The sequence below is a fragment of the Sphaeramia orbicularis genome, chromosome 9, assembly GCF_902148855.1.
Source record: "Sphaeramia orbicularis chromosome 9, fSphaOr1.1, whole genome shotgun sequence".
In the NCBI taxonomy this organism is placed as follows: domain Eukaryota; kingdom Metazoa; phylum Chordata; class Actinopteri; order Kurtiformes; family Apogonidae; genus Sphaeramia; species Sphaeramia orbicularis.
In genome coordinates this window covers 57,001,171-57,027,769 of record NC_043965.1, presented here as the reverse complement: position 1 = coordinate 57,027,769, position 26,599 = coordinate 57,001,171, and the positions used below count along the sequence as shown (strand labels likewise).

The window sequence follows — 26,599 nt, the reverse complement described above, 5'->3', positions numbered from 1 at the left end:
ATTTTGTGTTCATTATGATCATGTCTTTAAAAATTCCATAATTATTTAATAATGGAAACAATCACTTATTAATAAATGATTAATAAATAATTAATAAATGACTGGATAGACTAAAATGTCAACTAAAGAACCGTCCAAATTTAATAACAACCACCTTCTAATTAGCTAAACAATAATAAAATGAACTAAGTTAAAAACTGTTTGGATTGTGTTCTTTTTATTTAGTTGAGATAATCATGACAGATATTTCTTTTTTGACAATATATCAAATTTTATATGAAAAATAACAAATTGTATCTGTGTCAGAAATGACTTTCATCTCAGTTACCCATGACAAAAGCACCTGTGAAGGAAGTGTGTTTATTCCAAATCACATGACCTGCCCCACATGATGTCATTTCCTCCTGAAGAAAACCCTGAAAAGACTCCAAGTTCTGTCTCCTCTGTCTGAGTTATTTCATATACAGTACTGTGGGAGTCAAGTGTGTATTTATGGCACTTTTATGTCAACTGTGTTACGACAATATCTGTATAAATAACTTTCAATGTGACTTTGACTTTATATATGTGTAGGAGCTATTTGTGTGTTTAGTTTGGGTTCAAAGTTCATTGACCTTTTTTGTTCAGTAATTTAGTATTTTTTACTAATTGTTTATTTTTGGTTTGTTTGCTTTTTGTTTGTTTTATATTGAACATATATTTTTGGATTTTCATGGTTCTTTCTTTCATTCTTTAGTATTTAGCTCCTTTTTGTTTTGTGTTTTCTTATTGGTTTAGACCGTGGGCACCTGGGTATAAATAGGCAGCACCAACTTAGACCATCATGCACCTGGGTGGGCCTCTGGTTTTCTACCAGTCAGTCAGTCAGTCCAGTCCAGTCCAGTCCAGTCTGAACAGCAGAGACAGCAGAAAGGCCTTGGTTGTTGTTTTCATGCAGAAAGCCTGAAAATAAACCCCTTGGAATCCATGTAAACCCATGGTGCATCTAGTGGTTATTTGAGTTCTGTTCAAGTCTGCAGTTCAGTGACTTTTCAGTCGTTTAAATTTGGTGACAAACAGACACTACAATATGATATTTAGAAGAATCTATGTGTAAAAATGCCATGTGGTGTTCTGGTTCTGTTGGTTTTAGGGCTGAAAACAGCACAAATGTCAACTCTACCTGTCAACTCTGTTACCCTGTAAAGACAACTCCAAAAGTCCTTCAGTTTTATATTGACTCAGACGCAGGAAACAGGATGAGTGCAACAGGAAGTTGCAGAGGGAGGGGCTGTGGACCACAGTGTCTGACAGAAGAACTGACATGCATTTGGCTGTTCCAACCCGTGTTGTACAAGTTACTGCCAAACTGGGATCCATTACAGATTACTGTTATTTCAGAGTAATTCCTTACATTACAATATTACTGTCTCAGACTAGGAGATATTATCACATTTATTAATGATTGTATTTGTAGTAAATATTTAAAGTGCATATAAATATTGTAGTTTATATTAAAACCATTTGATTATTCAAATCTGATTGTGTGTGAGGTGACTAAAAGAAGTGTATGTGAATGGTTTGAATGGATGTTATGTGTTATTGTACAAATATATAGAAAAAAAGTGTGTTAAAGCAGTGGAAGCAGAATGAATGTAATCATTAGGGGGTGGAGTCCATAAGTTCGACTTCTTCCCACTCCTTTTGGAGCGCTGAAAACTTTAGTTTGACCATGTTGTTTGGTTCTTTGTTTTCTGATGATTCTATGAGCTGGAAATCCAACTAAACTAACTCAGAATTGTAATGCATTACTGGAGCCTTAAAGCAGAGTTAGGTTTAGTACTGAGCAGACGTCCATGTGGACAGTGGACTGTCCTCTGCCGTCTGCACCCATTGGCTGAACACCAACAGGAAATACAACTGTAGACACATTTTGGATTCCTTCAGGTCTCACAGTCTTCCAGTTTTATTTTGTTTTTTTCATTTGAGTAATTAAATTATGGACAAAAGTGTGTTGTAACACAAGTACTATTGAACATGTACTGAGTAAAATATTACTGAAAATTGATGAGTAATGCCTGACACTACTGTGTTACAGCAAAAAGTAATCTGTTACTGTAATGCATTACTTTTATATTGCGTTACTCCCAACACTGGTTCCGACACACTTTAAATTGACAGTCAATGCCATTAAATTAGTAACAGACAGAGGTAAGGACTAAAGGACACATGGACAAGAAGTTGGTCTAAAGTGTCAGATGTCTTTAACGTGTGGAAAAGAAAATCCACAGCAGCATCTGTACCAAGTTACAACTAGATGAAAACTCACACTAATGTGTCGTTTGAGCCTCAGAGCTTTGATTTATTTACGTATTTATTAGGATCCAGGAGCAGTTTGGTCCTGGTGTATTTCCACATCTGAGCAAATCATATCTGTCCAGTTTGTATATTTATTTCACATTTTGTGGTTCTACTGTGGCTGATTATTTTTCAATAAATAATGAAAATATCAGGCTCAGTTTTTCTGATGTTTACTAGGATTAATAACAGTTTTCATCAAATCTGAATCAAATCAGAGCTGGTCAGTCTGGAGGCATCTGTTTATTTCACATGTTCTGACATGGACGTAAACTACCAGTTGACAGGTTGTCACAGTTCAACAAACATGAGACACTGATTCTAGTTGGTGTGCTGTGAAGAAAAGATGTTTGAGACTCTGAGATGAACAACAGCCTTAAAGTCTGTGAAACACATGAGACTCACTCACATGTGACAAAAAGAAAGACGTTCAATCCTGAACCAAATGTGTGTAAAGGTTCAGACACTAAGAGCCTGTTTTTCTGCTTGAAGTGTTTTCTTCATTTGAATGAACATTAAACACATGTTTGTGTGAGAATCAGCTCTGAAACAGACCAGTAAGACCAGAGCAGTTTTAGATGGAAGTCCTCTGTGTGGTGTGGACACACTTAGAAATGCTGGGTTGTTTTCAGAACCCGAGCGCTGGGTTAAGGCTGTTGGGTCACAGGTCTGGTGGGTTTGACTGAACATGGGCTTCAAAAGAATCAAGCAGTGCATTGGGTTGGACATGTGAGCTGAAATGGAGGTTCATCATTCCTTCCAGCTGCCATTTTCAGACAGACTGTGAGTTGAGGCGGCTCAGTGGTTTACACTGGCACCGCTCAGCAACAAGGTCCTGGGTCTGATCCCCGACCAGACCAGGTCCTTGAGCCAGCACAGAGTTGTGAGTGTAGATGTGATCCTTTGAACAGCTGATCTGAAAGAACTTTGAAGAAGCTTCTTCTAAACAATGTGTTGATGTCCACAGAGAGACGGAGAGGACTCATGTTCCTGAGGTGAACCCAGCGTCCTGTTCTTTGTGTCAGAAGGTCCAGAGCGATCCGGTCCGGACCAGCTGCGGACACTGGTTGTGCAGACAGTGCATCACTTCATACTGGGACCAGTCTGGTTCATCAGGAGACTCCTCCTGTCCCCAGTGTGAAGAAACATCCAGAACAAGAGCTGAGCTGCAGATCCACAGCTCTGTCCAAAGTAAGACTGGACATCTGTCTGAACATGTCTGCACTTCACTAAACACAACATGTGTTCAACTGTCACTGACTGAGCAGCACAACACAGAACATCTGAACTGCATTAGACTGAACTACATTTTCTATCAAATGTTGGAAATGATCAACTGAAATATTGATTTGATTTCCTATTGATCAAATTCAATGTTTTCCAGAGGATGATGGTCAAAGTAACTCACTGATTCTCTGTAAATTCAATCCCATTATTCAGTATTTGGTCAGTGACAATCATCTTGTCCGTGTTGTTAGAACTGCTTTGGAATGATTCCTGTTTGTATAAATCAGATCCATGTCTGATCAGTGGTTTCCATAGTAACAGGTGTAGGGTTTGTCATTTGGAAACTGTTGTCAATATGAAATAGTATTAACATTGACTGACAGATGAGAACAGATGTTTTGACCCAGCTGTGTTTATTTCAAGTGTTTGTTGTCTGGTTGCAGTTGAACATAAACTCAGTCTGAGGAGCAGATGTGAATGTGTGACTGAAGGAACTGAGGAAACAGGAAGTAGAACCCGTCTAAACCGGATCTACACTGAGCTCTACATCACAGAGGGACAGAGTGAAGACGTTCATACCCAACATGAGGTGAGGACGCTGGAGACAGTTTCCAAGAAGATCATCCAAGAAAGGCCAATCAGGTGTCAGGACATCTTCAAAGCCTTACCCGAGCAGCAGAAACCCATCAGAGTGGTTCTGACCAATGGCGTGGCTGGAGTTGGAAAAACCTTCTCGGTGCTGAAGTTCACTCTGGACTGGGCCGAGGGTTTAGAAAACCAGGACGTCAGTCTGGTGGTTCCGCTGTCCTTCAGAGAGCTGAACCTGGTCTCAGATGAGCAGTACAGTCTGCTGACGCTGCTCCATGTTTTCCATCCAACATTACAGAAGGTCACAGCAGAGCAGATCAGTGTCTGCAAACTTCTGTTCATCTGCGACGGCCTGGATGAAAGCAGACTGTCACTGGATTTCCACCACTGTCAGGTTGTTTCAGACGTCACTCAGAAGTCATCAGTCAACGTCCTGTTGACCAACCTCATCAAGGGGAACCTGCTTCCATCAGCTCTGATCTGGATAACATCTAGACCTGCAGCAGCCAATCAGATCCCTCCTTCATGTGTGGACAGGGTAACAGAGGTCCGAGGCTTCACCACTGATGACCAGAAGGAGGAGTACTTCAAGAAGAGATCCACTGATGAAGATCTGTCCAAAAAAATGATCTCACACATCAAGACATCCAGGAGCCTCCACATCATGTGTCAAATCCCAGTCTTCTGCTGGATCAGTTCTACAGTTCTGGAGCACATGTTGACTTCAGACCAGAGAGAAGAGCTGCCCAAGACCCTGACAGACCTGTACTCACACTTCATCATGGTCCAGACAAAGAGGAAGAAGAAGTACAAAAAAGGACATAAAACAAGTCTAGAAGAGCTGACAAAGGCAGACATAGAAGTCCTTCTGAAGTTGGGGAGGCTGGCGTTTGAACAACTGGAGAAAAGAAACATGATGTTCTACCAAGAAGACCTGGATCAGTGTGGTCTGGACGTCACAGAGGCCTTGGTGTACTCAGGAGTTTGTACAGAGATCTTCAAAACAGAGACTGTAATCTTCCAGAAAACAATCTACAGCTTTGTTCACCTGAGTGTTCAGGAGTTTCTGGCTGCAGTCTACATCTACCACTGTTACACCAGCAACAACACAGAGTTTCTGATGCGTTTCACAGTCAGTGACAGCCTCAGTGACAGCCTCAGTGACAGCCTCAGTGACAGCCTCAGTGACAGCCTCAGTGACAGCCTCAGTGACAGCCTCAGTGACAGCCTGGATGTTTTCCTCAGTAAAGTCATGATAAAATCCCTTCAGAGTGAGAACGGACACCTGGATCTGTTTGTTCGTTTCCTTCATGGCCTCTGTCTGGAGTCCAACCACAGACTTTTAGGAGGTCTGCTGGGTCCAAAAGAGAACAGACCAGAGAGCATCCATGAAGTCATCAAGAACCTGAAGCAGATGAACATTAAGGACATCTGTCCTGACAGAAGCATCAACATCTTCCACTGTCTGACGGAGATGAAGGACCAAACAGTCCATCAGGAGATCCAAGAGTTCCTGAAGTCAGAGAACAGATCAAAGAAGAAACTGTCTGAGATCCAGTGTTCAGCTCTGGCCTACATGTTGCAGATGTCAGAGGAGGTTCTGGATGAACTGAACCTGCAGAAGTACGACACATCAGATGAAGGAAGACACAGACTGATCCCAGCTGTGAGGAACTGCAGAGAAGCCATGTAAGTACTGATGAGAATATGAACAGTATGAATCATAGACTGAATCTACAGATGGATCACATGACCCTCTGTCTTGTGTTTCTGTCAAAGTGAAATATGGGAACTGCCATGATGGTTGTATGATCAGAGTCAACGGAGTAGAGACACTGGGATGTGAGCTCCACCCACCAGATGACTGATTGGTTTGTGTTTGTGTTTGTGAGGGATTCTTGACACTGATTGGTCATTGAAGCGGTCGATCACTCATTTTAAGATCATCATGTAACTTATTCAAATCTAAGTAATTAGTCAAATGATTTCTTGAATAAATATCAGCCTGATGAACATTTATTGGATGTATACTTTGACTGTGTAGTTTGTCTGAAGTCCCATAGAACAGGAGAACAGTCTGAACTATACTACATCCAGCCACTAGGGGCAGATCTAGGGTGTTTGGTTTTATTGTTTGGAAGCTGTCATTCCATCTGTCTTTATACTCGTCTATTTTATTCATCTGCTTTTCTTGTCTTTTTTAAACCTTCGAACTGTTCATTAAACTGGTGTCACACAACACCATATCCTGACCTCGTTCAGACTCAGATGTTCAATAAATGTGTTCAGAATTAATTTCCTGTAAATTCTGTATTTATAGACTTTATGGCTGTGGACTCTCACAGACTCACTGTGAAGTTGTGGCCTCAGCTCTGAAGTCTAATCCTTCACATCTGAGACTTTTGGATCTGAGTGCCAACAACCTACAGAACTCAGGAGTGAAACTGGCGTCTGGACTGGAGAGTCCAAACTGCAGACTGGAAACTCTGAGGTTAGTTCACTGACTGTCTACTGTTCAGTCCAAACACATCCATGTGTTTTTCCTCTTGAGGGTCATGGGGGTGCCAGAGGTGATCCTGCTTACCTATAGATGAAGGTGGGGTCCACCCTGTTCACTGCAGTGCTGTCACACACCAACAACCATTCATTCTCACATTCACACCTATGAGGGATTTGGATTTCCCGTTGAAACTATGAAGAAGGAGGATGTTAGGAACCTGGAGAACCCAGAGAGAACCCATGCAGACAGGGGTAGAACATGCAGCGCTCACACACAAAGGTACACACAGTTGGTGCTGGAATCCTCCTCCTGCTCAGAGGCCATAGTGCTAATTACTGAAGCACCATGTGGTCCAGTGGAACAACAGCTGTTCCTGATCTGATCTCAGACAACCAAAACTGACACTGAAAACCTACGATGAAAGAGATGTTTTTAAAAATACTGTAAATGTTTCATATGGAAGATTCACACACGTTTACATGATCAGATGTGTGAGCATTAAACAACCAAACCTGTGTCATACAAACCCATCATCATCCTTTATTTTCCATCATATGATGAGTTGAAGATGTTCTTTTAATACAGTCAAGTAAAAGCACCACGATGAAATACCAAATACTGATAAAAATAAGAGAACGCAAAGTAAAAGAATAATAGAACACCAAGAAAAGCTGTCATCAGATGTCTGTTCTTGAGTTTATCATTTTCTATTTGAAACCTTTTCAGCTCAGATCAGAGGATTGAACATTAAACAAGAACATCATCTTCTAATATTGAATAAATGTACATATTACATACAGTGAAACCCACAGATCAGCAGATGGGTTGAGTTGAAATATTTGTAATAAACTGAAACATGAATTGTTTCATTTCTGGACTGAGTTATAAATCAAAGAACACTGACAGCAACAATTTTCCTGCACATTAAGTATTATGAGTTCAAACCATTTAATTACATTTTACTTGTAATGAGAACGACTTCAGGAATCTAGTATTTGTACTTTACATATTGTATTGATCGTAGAATAAATAGTGCAGTCAGACAATTAAAAGTTTTAATCAGATTAATCACAGGGTTGCTGTGGATTAGTTTGGATTAATCATGATTAAATCTCATGAATTTTTTATCTGTATTAATGGTGTTTCATTTTGCTTGAGCAAACAGACTGAAGAAAGAAGGGAATATATTTGCACTAGAGGTGATCGACACTCATATCCAGAAAATGAAGGGTGTGCAGGATCCCAAAAAAATTGGTGAGGAAAAAAAAAAAAAGTAAGAAAGTAACGTTTTGGGTCGAGGCCCGACTGGCCTCATGTCTGTTAATAAATTCTTTGGGAGCTCACAGGTTGTGCGGACCTTACTTTATTATTTTTTTTCAATATATTTGCACTAAACATGTTTGTCACAAGTTTGGATTCTGTCAGCCCAAGTGTTGGCAGAATCCAGACTAACGTCTGCTTGGTGTTAATGTGGTATTTGAATCTGGAAGTGCTTCAGTGAATAGAAAACTCCTTCTGCAGAGTGGGTCCAAGATTTTCTGTGGGTCGACTGTTCGTCTGGGGTTTTTTGTCCTCATATTTCTGTTCTTCCATCTTTATGGGTCGGTTCTACTGGTTCTGTTCTTTATGGGTGGGTTCTGCTGGTTCTGTTCTTTATGGGTGGGTTCTGCTGGTTCTGTTCTTCTATGTTTATGGGTGGGTTCTGCTGGTTCTGTTCTTTATGGGTGGGTTCTGCTGGTTCTGTTCTTTATTGGTCGGTTCTGCTGGTTCTTCTCTTCCATCTTTATGGGTCGGTTCCGCTGGTTCTGTTCTTTATGGGTGGGTTCTGCTGGTTCTGTTCTTTATGGGTGGGTTCTGCTGGTTCTGTTCTTTATGGGTGGGTTCTGCTGGTTCTGTTCTAACTCTACTGGACAAACTGACCCAAATGTGTTGGAGCAGACGTTCAGTCATTCTGCTGCAGATGGGTTAATGACGTTAACATTTATGATCAGATTAATCATGATGATGGATTAATCTGAGTTAATGCGTTAATTTTGACAGCCCTAAAAATAAATAAATAAAATGTGTCATTAATGGATTTAATTTACATCATTTATTCTTTCTTCAGGTTGAATCACTGCTATTTGTCACAGATCAGCTGTTCTTCTGTGGCCTCAGCTCTGAACTCCAATCCTGCACATCTGATAAAACTGGATCTGAGTGAAAACAACCTCCAGAATTCATCACTGAAGGAGCTGTGTGATTTCCTGCAGAGTCCACATTGTAAACTACAGGATCTGAGGTCAGTTCACTGTTACTGTTCTAGAGTTTATATGTTTTACTAACGACAGAGCCTCATCAGAGATGAGAACAAATATATGAAGGAACTTGTTACAATAAAAAGAAAAAAAAAATCATAAGACATATCAAAATGAAATCCAAAATACCTGTATTGTATTTTTTTAAAAAATAATAATAGAAATTTCTGTTGAAATGACCAGAAACATAAACAGTGTGTGTGTGTTTATGGATGCACTGACAGACACTGAAAATGGAATTCTCTGAAATATAATGATGTCCATTTGATCAGAATCCACTCCATCAGTACAATAGAGTCATGACAGATTCATCAGTATCTAAACACAAAGAATTGACAGAAACTGAAGAACACCAAGAACAGGAAGACACTGTTGTTCAAATGTTCACCAACTGTATTCAGACAACGGTTCAACATGGAGGAAGAGTTTACTTTGTGTTCACAACAAAGAAAGAATCAACACATGATCAAATACTGCATGTGTTCAAATAGACAAGATGATCATCAAGTGTAAATTGTGGAATCTGAAGTGAATCTAAAGCTGTAAAAGTGCTTTTTTAAACATGTGATTGACCACAGATCAAATCCGACAGAAACTCTAAAGAGTGTAAAACAGCATGAGCCAAAATGACGGAGGTGAAAGTTCCAAACTATGTCCAAACTACAAGTAAGTCTGGAGTGTTCACCTTTATGTGTGTAGAACGTCTGAAGGTTGTAGGATGAAAATCCCACAAGTCCAGTCATTGTTCAGGTCCAGAAAGTGAGGAGTCCAGTCATATGAGTGTGATGATCTGTCCCACATGAAAAGATGAGCCATTAATGACAAAGCTCCCAAATGAACAACAACACAGATGAGTTCTGAACTGAAACTACAGATGTATAGGTGGAAAGACTCCAAAGAAAAGCAGTCCTAGTTTCAGTGTTTGTTCACTCCAACTAATATGACATCAGAGAGAAAGGGAATATTCAGCTCAAACATTTCCATCAGTGACAGTGGTGGAATAATGATGTGCATTTACTGCAGGACAGTACTTCAGCTCCAATGGCAAAGCTTTAGACTTTTGGTGATGTCATAGAGAACATCATCCACTGGGGTTTGCATTTCTATGACATCAAAGCATGAAAACATATTCCAACAGTTTGACACTCACTAAATACTGACATGAACGTTAATAATAAGGAAACATTCCCTCTATTTGATGCAGATTTATACGCATGTAGAAATAATGTGTAAATATTGGTCTGTTTACTGTTGACATTTGTCTGACACTTTAGACATTTGAGTTTACACATAGAAATCTGACAAAAACAGTCTGAAACATGGGATTAAACCCGAAACATATGGAACTGGATCCTGAATGGATTTAATTTACATCATTGACTCTTTCTTCAGGTTGTATAACTGCAGTTTATCACAGATCAGCTGTTCTTCTGTGGCCTCAGTTCTGAAGTCCAATCCTTCACATCTGATAAAACTGAATCTGAGTTACAACAACCTCCAGGATTCATCAGTGAAGGAGCTGTGTGATTTCCTGCAGAGTCCACATTGTAAACTACAGGATCTGAGGTCAGTTCACTGTTACTGTTCTAGAGTTTATATGTTTTACTAACGACAGAGCCTCATCAGAGATGAGAACAAATATATGAAGGATCTCTTTACAATAAAAAGAAAAAAAGAACTTTTCATAAGACATATCAAAATGAAATCCAAAATACCTGTATTGTATTTTTTAAAAATAAATATACCGTATTTTTCGGGCCATAAGGTGCACCATATTATAAGGCACAATATCAACGAACGGGTCTATGTTCATACATAAGGTGCACTGGATTATAAGGAGCATTTAGCAAAATAAAACATTCAGATAAGTCAAACTTTATTTAACTCACAACAACCACGATCACAATAACTCTCAACATTGTTCAGTTGTCACACATCAGAAATAGAGAGGGGAAGCCAGCACTAGCCAAATAAAAATACACAACAATACACTCACTTTTTCAGTTCATTCCTCTTCCACAAATCCATCAAATTGTTCATCTTCAGTTTCTGAGTTTAACAGTTGGCAATTTCTGCATCAAGCGTGCCCAGATCCCTCTGGTCATTATCCGAGTCAGTCTCATTGCTGTTACTTCTCTGTTCAGTGATGATTCCGGCCTTCGTGAAACATCGGTCGACACTTGAGACTGATCCCTTAGCCCAGGCGTCCACCATCCATTGGCAGATAGTGGCGTAACTGGCCCTGCGTTGCCTCCCTGTCTTGGTGAATGTGTGTTCGCCCTCTGTCCTCCGATGCTCCCACGCAGCTCACAGTTTACCTTTGAACGACCTGTTGACACCAATATCTAGCAGTTGGAGTTCTTTGGTTAATCCACCCGGAATGATGGCAAACTCCGAATTAGTTTGTTTCACTTGGGTTTTGACAGGATCAGTGAGATGGGTGCGCATGGAGTCGCAGATCAGTAGGGACGGAGATTTGTGGAAAAAGCCATCTGGCCTCTTGACGTAAACGTAACCCTAACTGTAATATTATGTTCAAGCACAGTACTACGTATTATTCTGCGAGGCTCCTGACGAAGTTAATGCTCCGACAATCCATCAAGCGGTGCAGCTTCATAGCTTACCAAAGTCGCACTAAAACATTTGGACAGATTTTTGAGCGCCGTGTACCGCATAAAATCAGTTAGTAAGCACAACCAGAATTAATGCATAAGGGGCACCAGATTAAAAGGCACACTGTCGATTTTTGAGAAAATTAAAGGATTTTAAGTGCACCTTAGAGTCCGAAAAATACAGTGAATTTGTACGTTGAAATGACCAGAAACATAAACAACAGTGTGTGTGTTTATGGATGCACTGACAGGCACTGAAAATGGAATTATCTGAAGTATAATGATGTCCATTTGATCAGAATACACTCCATCAGTACAATAGTCATGACAGATTTATTGTGTGTGTGTGTGTTTGTAGAAGACATTGACTCTGTAGACATGGAACTGAAACAAATGTGAAAGTGATTGAACAAAAGTGTAAAGTTCAGTTGAGTTAAGTCACCAATTAAAACCTGAACACATCTGACTGGATCATTAATACATTTTAATCTGTATGATTTATTCTTTCTTCAGGTTGATTAACTGCAGTTTATCACAGATCAGCTGTTCTTCTGTGGCCTCAGTTCTGAAGTCCAATCCTTCACATCTGATAAAACTGGATCTGAGTGGAAACAACCTCCAGGATTCATCAGTGAAGGAGCTGTGTGATTTCCTGCAGAGTCCACATTGTAAACTACAGGATCTGAGGTCAGTTCACTGTTACTGTTCTAGAGTTTATATGTTTTACTAACGACAGAGCCTCATCAGAGATGAGAACAAATATGTGAAGGAACTTGTTGAAATTTAAAAAAAGAAAATAAAACAAAAATTCATTAGACATATCAAAATGAAATCCAAAATACCTGTATTGTATTTTCTTTAAAAAAAAAAAGAAAATTGAAAATGTATTTTTACGTTAAAATGACCATAAACATAAACAGTGTGTGTTTATGGATGCACTGACAGACACTGAAAATGGAATTCTCTGAAATATAATGACGTCCATTTGATCAGAATCCACTCCATCAGTACAATAGAGTCATGACAGATTCATCAGTATCTAAACACAAAGAATTGACAGAAACTGAAGAACACCAAGAACAGGAAGACACTGTTGTTCAAATGTTCACCAACTGTATTCAGACAACGGTTCAACATGGAGGAAGAGTTTACTTTGTGTTCACAACAAAGAAAGAATCAACACATGATCAAATACTGCATGTGTTCAAATAGACAAGATGATCATCAAGTGTAAATTGTGGAATCTGAAGTGAATCTAAAGCTGTAAAAGTGCTTTTTTAAACATGTGATTGACCACAGATCAAATCCGACAGAAACTCTAAAGAGTGTAAAACAGCATGAGCCAAAATGACGGAGGTGAAAGTTCCAAACTATGTCCAAACTACAAGTAAGTCTGGAGTGTTCACCTTTATGTGTGTAGAACGTCTGAAGGTTGTAGGATGAAAATCCCACAAGTCCAGTCATTGTTCAGGTCCAGAAAGTGAGGAGTCCAGTCATATGAGTGTGATGATCTGTCCCACATGAAAAGATGAGCCATTAATGACAAAGCTCCCAAATGAACAACAACACAGATGAGTTCTGAACTGAAACTACAGATGTATAGGTGGAAAGACTCCAAAGAAAAGCAGTCCTAGTTTCAGTGTTTGTTCACTCCAACTAATATGACATCAGAGAGAAAGGGAATATTCAGCTCAAACATTTCCATCAGTGACAGTGGTGGAATAATGATGTGCATTTACTGCAGGACAGTACTTCAGCTCCAATGGCAAAGCTTTAGACTTTTGGTGATGTCATAGAGAACATCATCCACTGGGGTTTGCATTTCTATGACATCAAAGCATGAAAACATATTCCAACAGTTTGACACTCACTAAATACTGACATTAATGTTAATAATAAGGAAACATTCCCTCTATTTGATGCAGATTTATACACATGTAGAAATAATGTGTAAATATTGGTCTGTTTACTGTTGACATTTGTCTGACACTTTAGACATTTGAGTTTACACATAGAAATCTGACAAAAACAGTCTGAAACATGTGGTTAAACCCGAAACATATAGAACTGGATCCTGAATGGATTTAATTTACATCATTGACTCTTTCTTCAGGTTGAGTAACTGCAGTTTATCACAGATCAGCTGTTCTTCTGTGGCCTCAGTTCTGAAGTCCAATCCTTCACATCTGATAAAACTGGATCTGAGTGGAAACAACCTCCAGGATTCATCAGTGAAGGAGCTGTGTGATTTCCTGCAGAGTCCACATTGTAAACTACAGGATCTGGGGTCAGTTCACTGTTACTGTTCTAGAGTTTATATGTTTTATTATCTGTACACACACTCAAAGGTTTTGTCTTTTATTCTACAATGTAACATTGAAGCAGGAAAAACTAGAGGAAACACACAGTGTATGTGTTCTACAGTGATTGAAGTCATTAGTATTTTTTCATTGTACTTTGAGGGACAGTCGTCTAATGACAAACAGCATCTGTTCTAGTTAAAGCAGGAGGAGTCACTGGGTGAAGTTTAAAGGCTTTAGTTGGTTGAAGGTTATTTTACATCAAATGTGAACTGATGTGTTCAGGTGTGTGTTTGTAGAAGACATTGACTCTGTAGACATGGAACTGAAACAAATGAGAAAGTGATTGAACAAAAGTGTCAAGTTCAGTCGAGTTAAGTCACCAGTTAAAACCTGAACACATCTGACTGGATCATTAATACATTTTAATCTGTAGGATTTATTCTTTCTTCAGGTTGAATAACTGCAGTTTATCACAGATCAGCTGTTCTTCTGTGGCCTCAGTTCTGAAGTCCAATCCTTCACATCTGATACAACTGGATCTGAGTGGAAACAACCTCCAGGATTCATCACTGAAGGAGCTGTGTGATTTCCTGCAGAGTCCACATTGTAAACTACAGGATCTGAGGTCAGTTCACTGTTACTGTTCTAGAGTTTATATGTTTTACTAACGACAGAGCCTCATCAGAGATGAGAACAAATATATGAAGGAACTCTTTACAATAAAAAGAAAAAAAAAGAACTTTTCATAAGACATATCAAAATGAAATCCAAAATACCTGTATTTTATTTTTTAAACATAAATATACCGTATTTTTCAGGCCATAAGGTGCACCATATTATAAGGCACAATATCATCGAACGGGTCTATGTTCATACATAAGGTGCACTGGATTATAAGGAGCATTAAGCGAAACAAAACATTCAGATAAGTCAAACTTTATTCAACTCACAACAACCACGATCACAATAACTCTCAACATTGTTCAGTTGTAACACATCAGAGATAGAGAGGGGAAGCCAGCACTAGCCAAATAAAAATACACAACAATACACTCACTTTTTCAGTTCATTCCTCTTCCACAAATCCATCAAATTCTTCATCTTCAGTTTCTGAGTTTAACAGTTGGCGATTTCTGCATCAAGCGTGCCCAGATCCCTCTGGTTATTATCCGAGTCAGTCTCGTTGCTGTTACTTCTCTGTTCAGTGATGATTCCGGCCTTCGTGAAAGCTCGGTCGACACTTGAGACTGATCCCTTAGCCCAGGCGTCCACCATCCATTGGCAGATAGTGGCGTAACTGGCCCTGCGTTGCCTCCCTGTCTTGGTGAATGTGTGTTCGCCCTCTGTCCTCCGATGCTCCCACGCAGCTCAGTTTACCTTTGAACGACCTGTTGACACCAATATCTAGCAGTTGGAGTTCTTTGGTTAATCCACCCGGAATGATGGCAAACTCCGAATTAGTTTGTTTCACTTGGGTTTTGACAGGATCAGTGAGATGGGTGCGCATGGAGTCGCAGATCAGTAGGGACGGAGATTTGTGGAAAAAGCCATCCGGCCTCTTGACGTAAACGTAACCCTAACTGTAATATTATGTTCAAGCACAGTACTACGTATTATTCTGCGAGGCTCCTGACGAAGTTAATGCTCCGACAAGCCATCAAGCGGTGCAGCTTCATAGCTTACCAAAGTCGCACTAAAACATTTGGACAGATTTTTGAGCGCCGTGTAGCACATAAAATCAGTTAGTAAGCACAACCAGAATTAATGCATAAGGGGCACCAGATTAAAAGGCACACTGTCGATTTTTGAGAAAATTAAAGGATTTTAAGTGCACCTTAGAGTCCGAAAAATACAGTGAATTTGTACGTTGAAATGACCAGAAACATAAACAACAGTGTGTGTGTTTATGGATGCACTGACAGACACTGAAAATAGAATTATCTGAACTATAATCATGTCCATTTGATCAGAATACACTCCATCAGTACAATAGTCATGACAGATTTATTGTGTGTGTGTTTGTAGAAGACATTGACTCTGTAGACATGGAACTGAAACAAATGAGAAAGTGATTGAACAAAAGTGTAAAGTTCAGTCGAGTTAAGTCACCAATTAAAACCTGAACACATCTGACTGGATCATTAATACATTTTAATCTGTATGATTTATTCTTTCTTCAGGTTGATTAACTGCAGTTTATCACAGATCAGCTGTTCTTCTGTGGCCTCAGCTCTGAAGTCCAATCCTTCACATCTGATAAAACTGGATCTGAGTGAAAACAACTTCCAGGATTCAGGAGTGAAGGAGCTGTGTGATTTCCTGCAGAGTCCACATTGTAAACTACAGGATCTGAGGTCAGTTCACTGTTAGTTTGATAGAGTTCTGTTTTAGGAGCAGCTGAACCTCATTTATGAACAAACAGAACTGACATCCATTCTGTTGTTTTACAGTTCCAAGAACAGTTGTGTGAACCCTTTGAAATGTTGTAGTTTTCTGCATGAATTGCTCATAAAATCTGATCTAATCTCCATGTCAGTCACAAGTATAGACAAATACAATGTGTTTAAGCTAATAGCACACAAACACTACTAATATTTCATGTGTTTATTGAGCACAACTCTTCAACAGTCCCAGTGAATGTAATGATTGAAGCTCCTTTTGCACCAATAACCTTAAACCAGTGTTTTTGGAGCTGCTGATCTGACCTGCACAATGTCCAGGGACATTTGGATCATTCTTTGTGACACAAGTGCATCAGCTCAGCTCTATTCTGAGCATGTCTGCTGTGAAAGGCTCTGGTGAGTTCAGTCCACAGCGTCTCTATTGGATTCAGCTCTGGGCTCTGACTGGCTCTTTCCAAAAGGTGGTTTTTCTGTTTCTGAAGCCACTCTAGTCACTTTACTTCTATGTTTACATGTTGACAAACTCAGGATTCCATTTGGTCCTCCATGATTGGAGCTGCCGTGGCCTGGATTGGCTGGAGAGTCGACTGGTGACCGAAGGGTCGCAGGTTCGATTCCCTGGACTGGTGGAGAGTTTTTGCTGATGTTCCCTTGAGCAAGGCACTTAACCCCCCATTTGCTGTGTGGTTTTGGGTTCAACACATTGTGTTTGTCTATACTGGTGACTGAGATGCAGATCACATTTTATGAGCAATTCATGCAGAAAACTTTGAGGGTTCACAGAGTTTTTCTAACCACTGTATAGTCGACACCATTTAATGTTGGATTTTTCTGTCAGCTACAAAAATTACAGTCAGTAAAAACTGTTTGGTTGAAATGAATGTTGAATATTTCACATTCATGTTGAAAACCTAAATATATTTGGCTGAAATGTTCATTAATTTGAATCTCCATCATTTCTTCTTTATTCAGGTTGAATTACTGCAGTTTGTCCAAAATCAGCTGTTCTTATCTGGCAGCAGCTCTGAAGTCCAATCCTTCACATCTGATAAAACTCTACTTATGTGAGAACAACCTGAAGGATTCAGATGTTAAAGAACTGGAGGACCTTGTTCAGAGTCCACACTGTAAACTGGAGACACTGTAAGTAATGTCAGTTTGTGCTGGTTTGGTGAACACCTCCATGATTAGAAGTCTGTTTGATTATTTTTAGTGATTCCTCTGTGGTTTGAATAAATTCAGAAATGTCTCCGTAAACATTTCTTTCTGATCTGTTTGTATTTTCTTCTTTCTTCAGATGGAGGTGGTGATCTGTGGAACAGTCACTGTGATCAGGACTGTGTGAGGATCAGCTGAGTCCAGATGATCGACAGATGTGAAAGCAGCAGCACATCCTCACTTCTTCTCCTCCACTCCTCACTTCTTCTCCTCCACTCCTCACCCCTCCCTCTGATGATGTCACAGAAGGTGAGGCAGACTTCCTTTAGCTCCGCCTCCTCGGTCCATCATGTGACTTTAAAGGCGGTGAAACATCCTTCCAGATGATTCTCTGAGATGGATTCATGAGGAACCACGAAGCACCGAGGAGTGGAGGAGCTGAAAAAGAAGGAACTGACCAGAGGTTTTTCATTGGATGTACAGTCAGTGAACCAGTGTGTTCTGTGGATGGCACTGAGTTATTTTGTGCTGCCACCCTGTGGACTAATGGAGAACTACACTGTATACCTGAAAACTGGACCTGTGATCAGGCAAGGGACTATTTTTGGTCATTTCTGAATACATTATAAGACAGTGACATCAGCAATTCCAGAGAGGACAGTGAGTCCACAATCTGAGGTTCAATGTGGTCTACTGGGGTCTGTCAGGTCCAATGTGGTCTCCAGGGTCTGTCAGGTCCAATGTGGTCTCCAGGGTCTGTCAGGTCCAATGTGGTCTCCAGGGTCTGTCAGGTCCAATGTGGTCTCCAGGGTCTGTCAGGTCCAATGTGGTCTCCAGGGTCTGTCAGGTCCACCTGTGCTTTGTTCAGTTCCATGCAGTAATGGAACTAATGTAAGGAATGATGTTCAAAGGGGTCATGTGGATGTGGACAGGGGTCTGGACCAGCACACATAGGGGTCTAGGGGGACAGGGGTCTGGACCAGCACACATGGGGGTCTAAGGGAACAGGGGTCTGGACCAGCATGCATTGGGGTCTAAGGGGACAGGGGTCTGGACCAGCACACATGGGGGTCTAAGGGGACAGGGGTCTGGACCAACACACATGGGGGTCTAAGGGGACAGGGGTCTGGACCAGCACACATGGGGGTCTAATGGGACAAGGGTCTGGACCAGCACACATGTTGTTGTGATGTTCTAACAGTGATGTTCTAGTTTCTTAAATACATGTTCCTGTGACTTTAAATGTTTTTTTCTTGTATATTGTTTTTTTTTTTTCTATTTTTTGCAATTTCAGGTAAGGAACCAAATATGGTCAATTCATTAACCTTGATTTTCTAGCTAATAACAGTTGAAAACTGTCCCCAAAGTCCTGCAGTGTTGTTGGGTTCTCCAATAACACACTCAGGTGTAAATGCTGAATGTCAGAGTATTTCTGGGAGTGTTCTATAAAGGGTTCAGAGGTGAGTTCAACAGTTGGGACTTTAGTTTCCGTCCGTTTCTTTTCATTCTTTTCCATTTCAGTCTGTGTTTTTCTGTTCTGATGCGTGCGTTTCTCTTTGTCATTCCATTCAGTTCAGACTAATCCTAATGAAACCAACTCATTGTGAAAACATTCTCATGGGTTTCATGTCTTACTTGAGCAGAAGGATGGGTTCTTGGTCAGTGTAAAAATATGACAGATGACATACTGGGCTGGTTGACAGTGACAAAGTCAGAGCCATAGACACACAGAGTTGGGACCTGTTTGGATGTGAGCCCTACGTTGATCACATGGTTGATGTAAGCCTCAGTAGTTCCAAACAAACTGCACTGTCATGTTCTTCTATGGGACAGACAGCAGTGAGTGTGTGATTGCAGGTAAATGTCCAAATAAAGCACACACTAGTCTGTTTCCAACCGCTGTCACTACTGTATGTATGTTTGTGTCCGTTGTGCTTTTGAGCAGTGGGGTTGAAACCACTGAAAGGACGGACTTTATTACTGTGAAGAGTTTTAGATTTAGTGGTAGGTTTATGGAATGAGCGCAGGACAAATCCAACTACTAACAGTCATCACATGGAATTCTGAAATGTTCATAAATGACAAACAGAATCAAATCCGTGTCAGAGTGGACCCATATTTGGAGCACAGGAAATGACAGGAATGATCACATGACCTCAGCTGACAAACTGAAGCCGACAGCAGCAGGTTGAACAGAACAAATCAAATCAAAGCCACTGAGAACCACATGTGGACTAACGGTACCTTAGCTTGGAAAGTCCATCATCTGTGGTTCTAGTGGTTCAGTGTGAACAGCTGGACTAGTCAAACTAGTGAACTGTAGGACTACAGCTGGAAGTCCAACACAACAGTAGTTGGAAAGTCAAACTGGTTTGAATTCACTGTGGGAAAGAACACGGAGGAAGGAGAAAAAGGGGAACAGAAGAAGTGTGTGAGCTTCAGAGTCCACAGCACAGATCAGTTCAATCAGGAGCACACTGGGCTCAGCTGTGCGCTGTGTCATCATTCACACTGCTGAACGGCTGCAGGTGTCTCCAATGAGGCAGCGCTGCAACTGATAAAAGGGCGGAGCAGACGCCACTGCAGCTCCTATGCAAACCACAGACTGATGACAACAGACGTTTGGAAAGTGTGGAGGGGCAGCCGCTCAGACTAGTGATGAAATGTTTAGTAGTGATGGGACTGTCGGGTCTGTGAAGGAGTCGTTCAATCAGGAGTCGTTCACTGAAAAGAGTCGTTCAACAGACTGGCTCTGTGATGTTTTTGGCGTTCTTTTGAAACCCCAATGTTTTCATGACTAAATAGGCTACATGTGATGATTGACGTTCCATTTTAAAGGTGTTGAATTGGCGCGGCAGTAAATATTATCTTAGCGTAAAAAAGAATAGTTCAAATGTGTGAACTGAATCCATGACATGAGAGGTGACATGAGGCAAATGCTGGAACTGGACCAAAAACATCACATACATTATGTGGACTAGTCTGGAGAAGAAAAATGAAGAACATCAAACATTTTCTCATGAAATAACATTTTATTCTCCTCAAAACAAGAACAATAAATGTGTGGAAACAAACGGAAAAAAATTGCACAAAACACAACAGTGATGAATCACTGCAATTCCAGAACTGAAATCCCCAAAAAACTGTAGTGCAAATAAAATCCTTAAAGTAACATTCCAAATACCTGATATCTGTATGTAAATATGAAAATGATTCCACATCAGGAGTTCTCTCTCTTCTACTCTGTAGATAAAGTCAATGCCTCCCCAGTGACGATAAACTGACAAGAAATCAGACTCTCCCTCAGAAAAAAAAATGAACGGCTCTTTACAAAGACTCAGTTCCCATGGTTCATTTCAAAGAACAGTTCAAAAGACTCGATTTGTTCATGAACGTCCCATCACTAATGTTTAGTTTGTGTGCTGCACTAGAACTGCCATCATTTGGTCCTAATGATAGTCTGACATCAGTGTGCTGTTGTGTGTGAGCACAAACGGGCTTTAAAGGGTTCCACTTAAAGCTGCCTGTGTGGAACTGCAGCGGTGGGTGGTTTTTGGGAAACAGGTGGGTTATCTGGGCTTTACATTCCAAATAATCAGGGATTTGAAATGGAAATAGCCTGGGCACAGGGTTTCAGTTGTCTAATTATGTCTGTTAATTAGAGTTCTAGTAGTGAGTGTGTTGGCTTTAAATAGTGTTAATTGAATGTAATTAATTGGATTTTTTGTTTCTGCTTATTCTGTTTATTCAGATGTGTTCAATATATATTATATATTATTATATATTTCTTGTTAATTTAAATTAAACCATTTCTGTACTGTATTTTATCAACATGTAAATATGTATTTTTCTATCTAATGGTGATTTTGTATTTATAGCATTTTGCTCTTATTGGTCAGTTAACTGTTGTTTGTTTGTGTGTTTGTTTAAAGGTTTTCCACCTAAAGGTTAAAGACCATTACTGCATTCAGTGTATGTGCACCAAACCACCTGTGCCTCTGAACTGTAAGAAAAGAAAACAGTAGACTCAGTCAGGTTCCACATGTAATGCAGTATGGATGTCTGTACTTTAGACACTTTAATATCCATTTAGAATCCATTAACACTTTCAGTGCCATGGGCCGATTAAATCGGCTTTACGAAAACAACCTGTAAAGTGCCACGGGCCGATCAGATCGGCTTTGGAGAACACGCCACATTTGTGTACAAACAAACCATCCACCCCCATTTCTTTCTCACATTTCGATGACGTTCTTTCTGTGTCCCCCTTTTGAGACCAAGCAGACGGGAATTTGAGGTCACGCGACCGAATAATATTTTTATATGTTTTTAATGTTTCTTATTCTCCGGTGTTTCATCAGAGGGAGCCCTCCATGCCGGGGGGCGGCTGTGGACTCCGGGGGCTGTGGCGCCTTCTCTCACTGGGGTCCGCTCCTTTCTGGTGGGTGGGGGTCCCAGTTGGCCCTCTCCCACTAGTTGGGATGCGGGGCTGTGTTGCTGGTGCCTGGTCGCCGGGGTCGGCGGCTGCCTCCTGGTGCGGATGGCTCCCTGAGACAGCGCCTCCTAAACTGATGTTTTACTTTTACTTGTACATTTTTGTTCTGGTCTACCCGTGCTCAGTCAGTCTTCTTAAGTATGTGTGAGCTTGTGGGTTTGCATGTATATGTGTGTGTGTGTGTGTGTGTGTGTGCGGGTGAGTGGGTGGGTGTGAGTGGGTGGGTGTGGGTGGGGGGCGGTACTGATTTTTAAACTGATATGTAAAGCACTTTGTGCTACAGTTTTTAATGTATGAAAAGTGCCATATAAATAAAGATTATTATTATTATTATTATGAATTATGCAAATTACGATCAATAATGAATCGGCTGCGTCCGGTGTGTTTTGAATCTAATTAGCAATCGGTCGGATGTTACCGAGCGGTTTCCTGCAGGATTCTTCAAATATTATAAAAATGACGCGAAATACTGAAAAATGGCCAAATTCTGTGGCACTTTTAAGGCTTATTAGCCCCTTAACTGTCTGGCACTTAAAGAGTTAAACATGGGAATGCATTTAAAAACAGCATTTTTTGATGTTTTTTGATGGGCCCTTCATACTTTGCCGGGGGGGGGTCAAACATTGCCAGATTTTGCTGAAATATTTTGGGGGGGCTGTTATCATGTTGGAGGTGAACTGGTTTAAATAACACTGTGTTCTGCAGAGAACAGTGGTTTTGGAGCCGGCCTATGCAGGAGGCTGTGGTACTGGTTGTTGGAGCACCAGGGATCTGATCATCACCAGTCTGTGTTTGTCTGCCATTTTCCTGTTGAACACAATTTAAACTCAGATTATTAGAGATAATATGGCACAGATTAGCTCCTTAAATACTGAATCATCCACAGATTATGCTTTAGTTTACTTTACTAGAACTCTTTTCATTGTTAACATTCAAATACTAAATGAACCCTAAACATACAAACCCTCCTGATGTGTTAAACATGATGTTTATCTGTTTGGAGAACACAAACATATCCTCCTGTTTGTATAATGGTCATGACATAATGGTGGGTTTTACACTCAAATACAGTTTTCTAGGTCATAAGTAAGTTGGTAAAAGAACACGACAAAGGAAACCAAACAGAACAGTTGAACCTGAATTAACAGAATGAAACACAACTTTGTTCCCTCTAATTGAAGTAACCAATCAGATCTGCAGATCCAGAAGGTTCAGTGTAACACATACATGTACACAGTCACTTATGACCAAACTGTGGAAAAGACTAATTATGCAAAATAATTACCTCTTTCATCCAAAGTAAAACAAGGACCCAAGGCTCCATATGTTCACAGCATGAAGGTCAAAATAGAGTCAATGTAAAAAAAAACAAATATTTAAGGGGTAGGGGCAACAATTTAAGTACAGATACAGATAGAATTCACATTTTCTAGTCTTCCCTTAAAGCCAGTAAAACCAACTTTAGGTTGACACCCTTTTCATAGATATATCTGCAGTAATAAGGAAGCTATCATAAAAAACCTTTGAAAAAGCACACACCGCTGAAAATTTGTATCTGCTCGACTGTTTTGCATTATTTTCACATAAGTTCTCCCAGAACATGCATAAATTCCTAATGTCAGATATGCATTATGTAGAAACGTCCTAAGGTTAAGTAATTTAGCCAAACATATTGTTCTAAACCACATGGTTGTCTTCTGAGATGAACTTCTTTAGAATTTTTCTGAAAAAACACAAATATTTCAGGGGTAGGGGTAAGTACCAGTGGCTAGTTTTCCTACAATAAAGTTTTCTGCATCGAATATGAATATTTATCTTAAAGGCCTGTATCTGGGCTTTTGATTAGGACCAGATTTGTAATAATATCTTCGACTGCCAGAAGATATTAGTAGAAAACCACTTAAAGGTCAGTGTAGCCAAAATGCCGTAAAGGAACCGACTACGTAGATCAAACATGTGAATATTTTACAGACAGCTGCTGCTCTCACACTGCTATCATGCATTTGTATTATCTACACATATACACCTGTCAAAAAAGAACTGAGAGCATCTGCCCCCCTGTTTGGAACCACTGACCCCCTGTGGCTGATAGACTAAAACCTCCTCCAGATGTTTGTGCCTTTATTCAAGTTGGAGCAAACAGCAAAAGTCAAAGAAACCAGAACAAGTTGACAGTAGTTTCAGATGGAAATGTATCCAAACACTAACACAGAGCAAAGAGAACAGAAGGAACAACAGAAATGTCACTAATACAGGACAGACACTGGATCATTTGAAAGATGAGAAGATCTTCTTCACTTTCCGCTGGAGTTTCTAGATCAGCAGAAACACAAACAAATGTGTTGTGACCCAGAAGTAGGTCCATATTTGGTCCACCAGTTTGTGCACTGGGAGTCTGTGGAAGTTCACTCTGTTTTCTGGACCGCTGTGGAACAAGTGACAGTTTGTGCTTCAGGTCTGAAAGTGGTCAGAGGTTCAACTTTCACCCACAAACCAGTGTTTGTGATCTGGAAGTTCAATGTTCAACTATTGGTTTGATAATAAAGCCACGAGGAACAGGATTTCACCATCCACTATATTAACCCTTTCATGCATGAATTATGAGAACCTGAGTCCAGAGTTTTTTGACCTGATTGTTTTTATTCCTCTTTAGGCGTGAAAAAAACAACAATGCGATTGAATTGTTTTTAATGAATGTATTTTTGGCAGAGTTCGAAAAACCATGAAACACAGAAACGTGTCTATCAGAAAGTGATGGACTGTGTGACAGTTGTAAAAGAAAACATTTTCAATGCAGCTAATCTGATGGGACTAGTTGTTCCTCACTTCATGGAGATAATATGCCAAAAAAATAAGAAAACTGTTTTTCTTATCGTCTAATTGCAATTAGCAACTGATTTCCACTCCAACATGTGAGTGCAGATCAGGTTTATCCAAAACACAAAATGACAGGAATGGTCTGAATGTCAGTGTATTATTATGGGATGGTGCATTAGTGTCCACTGCGTTGGCTGCAATGGAACTAAAACAACAAAAGCTGTGAGTATACAAGAGAACAGCTGGAGAACAACTGACCACTGGAGTGACCACTGGAGTGACCACTATACATGAAAGGGTTCAAATCCCAGCGTCTGACAGAGACAATTGTACAAGTGACAAAGAAAAAACAGGAAAGAGGAGGAAAAAAGGCCAAAAAACTCCTCTGGTCTTCATTTGAACAAAGGGACTTGAATGGGAGCCGTCCTTTCACTACATGTCCACTAGGGGGAGCTGTAAGTCCAGAACAGGTCAACACTGTGGCTGTCAGTTCAGTTCAGTGTGTGTTGTTGTGCACTTCAATGAGGTTGTGAATGGTTCAACAGTGGCAGAATGGGTGAAGAGGAACCACCAAGAGAAAACCTGCTGATGTTTCCACTAATGTTTCCATTCTGCTCTTTGACTTTATTCATGTGACACAAATGAATGGGATGGAGATCAGGAACAAATCAAACCATGATGACTGGGTTTGTTTCATTTCATTGAATCCACTAAAAGGACTTTTTCAAGGTGGAGTTTGGATTCCACTGATATTCCAATCATTAGTCGAATAATTACTCATTAAATCCCTCATTCCATTCAGATCAATATTGAGTTAGACATGGCAGATGTGGTGAAATGCCCTGCAGGGAAATCTATTCTCTAATGAGGGATTCATTCTTATTTGGGTCTTGGTGATTTCTTTGGACACATTGTATAAATATCTTTGTGATGCTGGTGTTTTCAGACATTTTCTGTTTGTCTTCAGTCTGAAAACGACATGAAATGTTCAGACTTGATCCTGAATGTGATGAATGGATGCATATTTACAAATGAAATGATGTTCCATATGTTCTATGGTTTATATGTACATTTGATTTCCTTTCTTTTTCATTTTCATTGCTCATAGTGGACCAACTATTTCTGCTTCAAGGATCGAATTCAATATTTTGTGTGGCTCATTTTTGCTTCATAAACTGGATCAGTTGGTTTGAACTTGTCCTCAAATTCTGTGAGTAGTTGAGGTTGTGATGAATGCAGATGTATATAAATGTGAAATGTGTGTCTATAAATGTCAGTTGGAATGTAGAAGTGCAGATCTCATAAATGCTGTCTGATCTCAGTTCAAAAGTTCCTTTGAAAAACAGAATGTGAATCCAGTGAAATGAGCCCATTCATCTGTATGAGCTGGAGTTCCATGAGGCGGCCAGTAGAGGGCGGAGGGGGGTCACACCTGGAGACCAGGACCAGGTTCTGCTGATCTAGTCTGCTTCTGTTCACTCTGGTTCCTCGTTTTCCTCATTTATTTATTTTTTCCCCCAGATTTTATTCTTTTATTTAGTTGGTTTAGTTCTTTTTTCTAGTACAATATTCATTTTGGATCAGATTTACAGTTTGTTTTGGTGATTTTTTCTCATTTCTTGGTAATTTTCATGACATTAATTAAAATTCTAGTCAATAAATACACACCTGAATAAGGCAGGTCTATAAGTACGTCAAAGACTATGACTTCTGTGTTTAGTGGTGTGTGTGTGTGTGAATGTACAGATAAGAAGGAAAAGCTGAGTTTGTTGAACAGCGTCGGTCTCTGTCATGTTTCCCAGTCATGTTGGTTCAGTGTTTTTCTGCAGGAAAATCCCCAGAACAGACACAGAGGGTCCACAG

At 40.1% G+C, this 26,599-nt stretch overlaps 1 protein-coding gene across 1 annotated transcript in view; it reads left to right on the top strand.

Annotated features, from left to right (window-relative positions):
• Window positions 1-18,136, top strand: part of LOC115426260 (NACHT, LRR and PYD domains-containing protein 14-like) — a 307,234-nt gene extending 289,098 nt beyond the window's left edge. The window contains exons 5-14 of the mRNA XM_030144261.1: window positions 3,305-3,528; window positions 4,008-5,841; window positions 6,473-6,643; window positions 8,760-8,933; window positions 10,342-10,515; window positions 13,675-13,848; window positions 14,316-14,489; window positions 16,045-16,218; window positions 17,239-17,409; window positions 17,564-18,136. Coding sequence (XP_030000121.1) covers window positions 3,305-3,528; window positions 4,008-5,841; window positions 6,473-6,643; window positions 8,760-8,933; window positions 10,342-10,515; window positions 13,675-13,848; window positions 14,316-14,489; window positions 16,045-16,218; window positions 17,239-17,409; window positions 17,564-17,576 — 3,283 coding nt within the window. The 3' untranslated portion in view covers window positions 17,577-18,136. The remainder of the gene's footprint in view (window positions 1-3,304; window positions 3,529-4,007; window positions 5,842-6,472; window positions 6,644-8,759; window positions 8,934-10,341; window positions 10,516-13,674; window positions 13,849-14,315; window positions 14,490-16,044; window positions 16,219-17,238; window positions 17,410-17,563) is intronic.
• Window positions 18,137-26,599: the final 8,463 nt, after the last annotated feature.